The following is a 1,095-nucleotide window of genomic DNA, read 5'->3' as shown; positions in this document are numbered from 1 at the left end:
GTAGCCTGCGACCACCGCCTCCACACCCCCATGTACTTCTTCCTCCTCAACCTCTCCCTCCTCAACCTTGGCACCATCTCCACCACTGTCCCCAAATCCATGGCCAATTCCCTGTGGGACACCAGGGCCATTTCCTACTCAGGATGTGCTGCCCAGCTATTTTTCTTCTTTTTCTTAATTTCAGCAGAGTATTCTCTCCTCTCAGTCATGGCCTATGACCGCTTTGTTGCCATCTGCAGACCCCTGCACTATGGGACCCTCATGGGCAGCAGGGCTTGTGTCAGAATGGCAGCAGCTGCCTGGGCCAGTGGTTTTCTCAATGCTCTTCTGCACACTGCTAACACATTTTCAATACCACTCTGCCAAGGCAACACAGTGGACCAGTTCTTCTGTGAAATCCCCCAGATCCTCAAGCTCTCCTGCTCAGAATCCTACCTCAGGGAAGTTGGGCTTACTGTGTTTACTGCCTGTTTAAGCTTTGGGTGTTTTGTTTTCATTGTGGTGTCCTATGTGCAGATCTTCACTGTTGTGCTGAGGATCCCCTCTGAGCAGGGACGACACAAAGCCTTTGCTACGTGCCTGCCTCACCTGGCCGTGGTCTCCCTGTTCATCTGCACTGGCTTTTTTGCCTACTTGAAGCCCCCCTCCCTCTCCTCCCCAGCTTTGGATCTGGTGGTGACTGTTCTGTACGCAGTGGTGCCTCCAGCAGTGAACCCACTCATCTACAGCATGAGGAACAAGGAGCTCCAAGACGCAGTGAGGAAACTGATTCAGCTCTTACTATTTCAGCATCAATAAACTGCCCATCCCTCTTCACAAGTGATTTCCTGTTCATCTCAGACAACTTGTATGCTTGGGGAATTCTCTCTGTGATAATCATGTTTGTGAAGAAGTGCTTGAATTCATCCCACTTCTCCAGCGACACAAACCCAGTCTCTGTGATTGAGATACCTGCTGTGAATGTGTCTATCACTGTGTCAGAGCTGGCCTCTCTCTAATAAAAGGGGATTTCCTCAGTGCAGTGCTGGAAGGTTGGGCTCTCCTTCCAAAGCAGGAGCCAAGAATGCACTCAAGGACTTTCACCTGGGAGAGGGC

General features: G+C 51.0%; 1 protein-coding gene across 1 annotated transcript; it reads left to right on the top strand.

Annotated features, from left to right (window-relative positions):
- Nucleotides 1–21: 21 nt before the first annotated feature.
- Nucleotides 22–798, top strand: LOC112963437 (olfactory receptor 14J1-like). Its single transcript, XM_026060469.1, has one exon. It carries the CDS (start codon nucleotides 31–33, stop codon nucleotides 796–798), a length of 768 nt encoding a protein of 255 aa, XP_025916254.1. The 5' UTR covers nucleotides 22–30.
- Nucleotides 799–1,095: the final 297 nt, after the last annotated feature.

The sequence above is a fragment of the Apteryx rowi genome, unplaced genomic scaffold (assembly GCF_003343035.1).
Source record: "Apteryx rowi isolate R43461 unplaced genomic scaffold, aptRow1 scaffold_1698, whole genome shotgun sequence".
NCBI lineage: Eukaryota > Metazoa > Chordata > Aves > Apterygiformes > Apterygidae > Apteryx > Apteryx rowi.
Note: the sequence above shows the minus strand (reverse complement) of the source record. Positions and strands in the feature narration are given on the sequence as shown.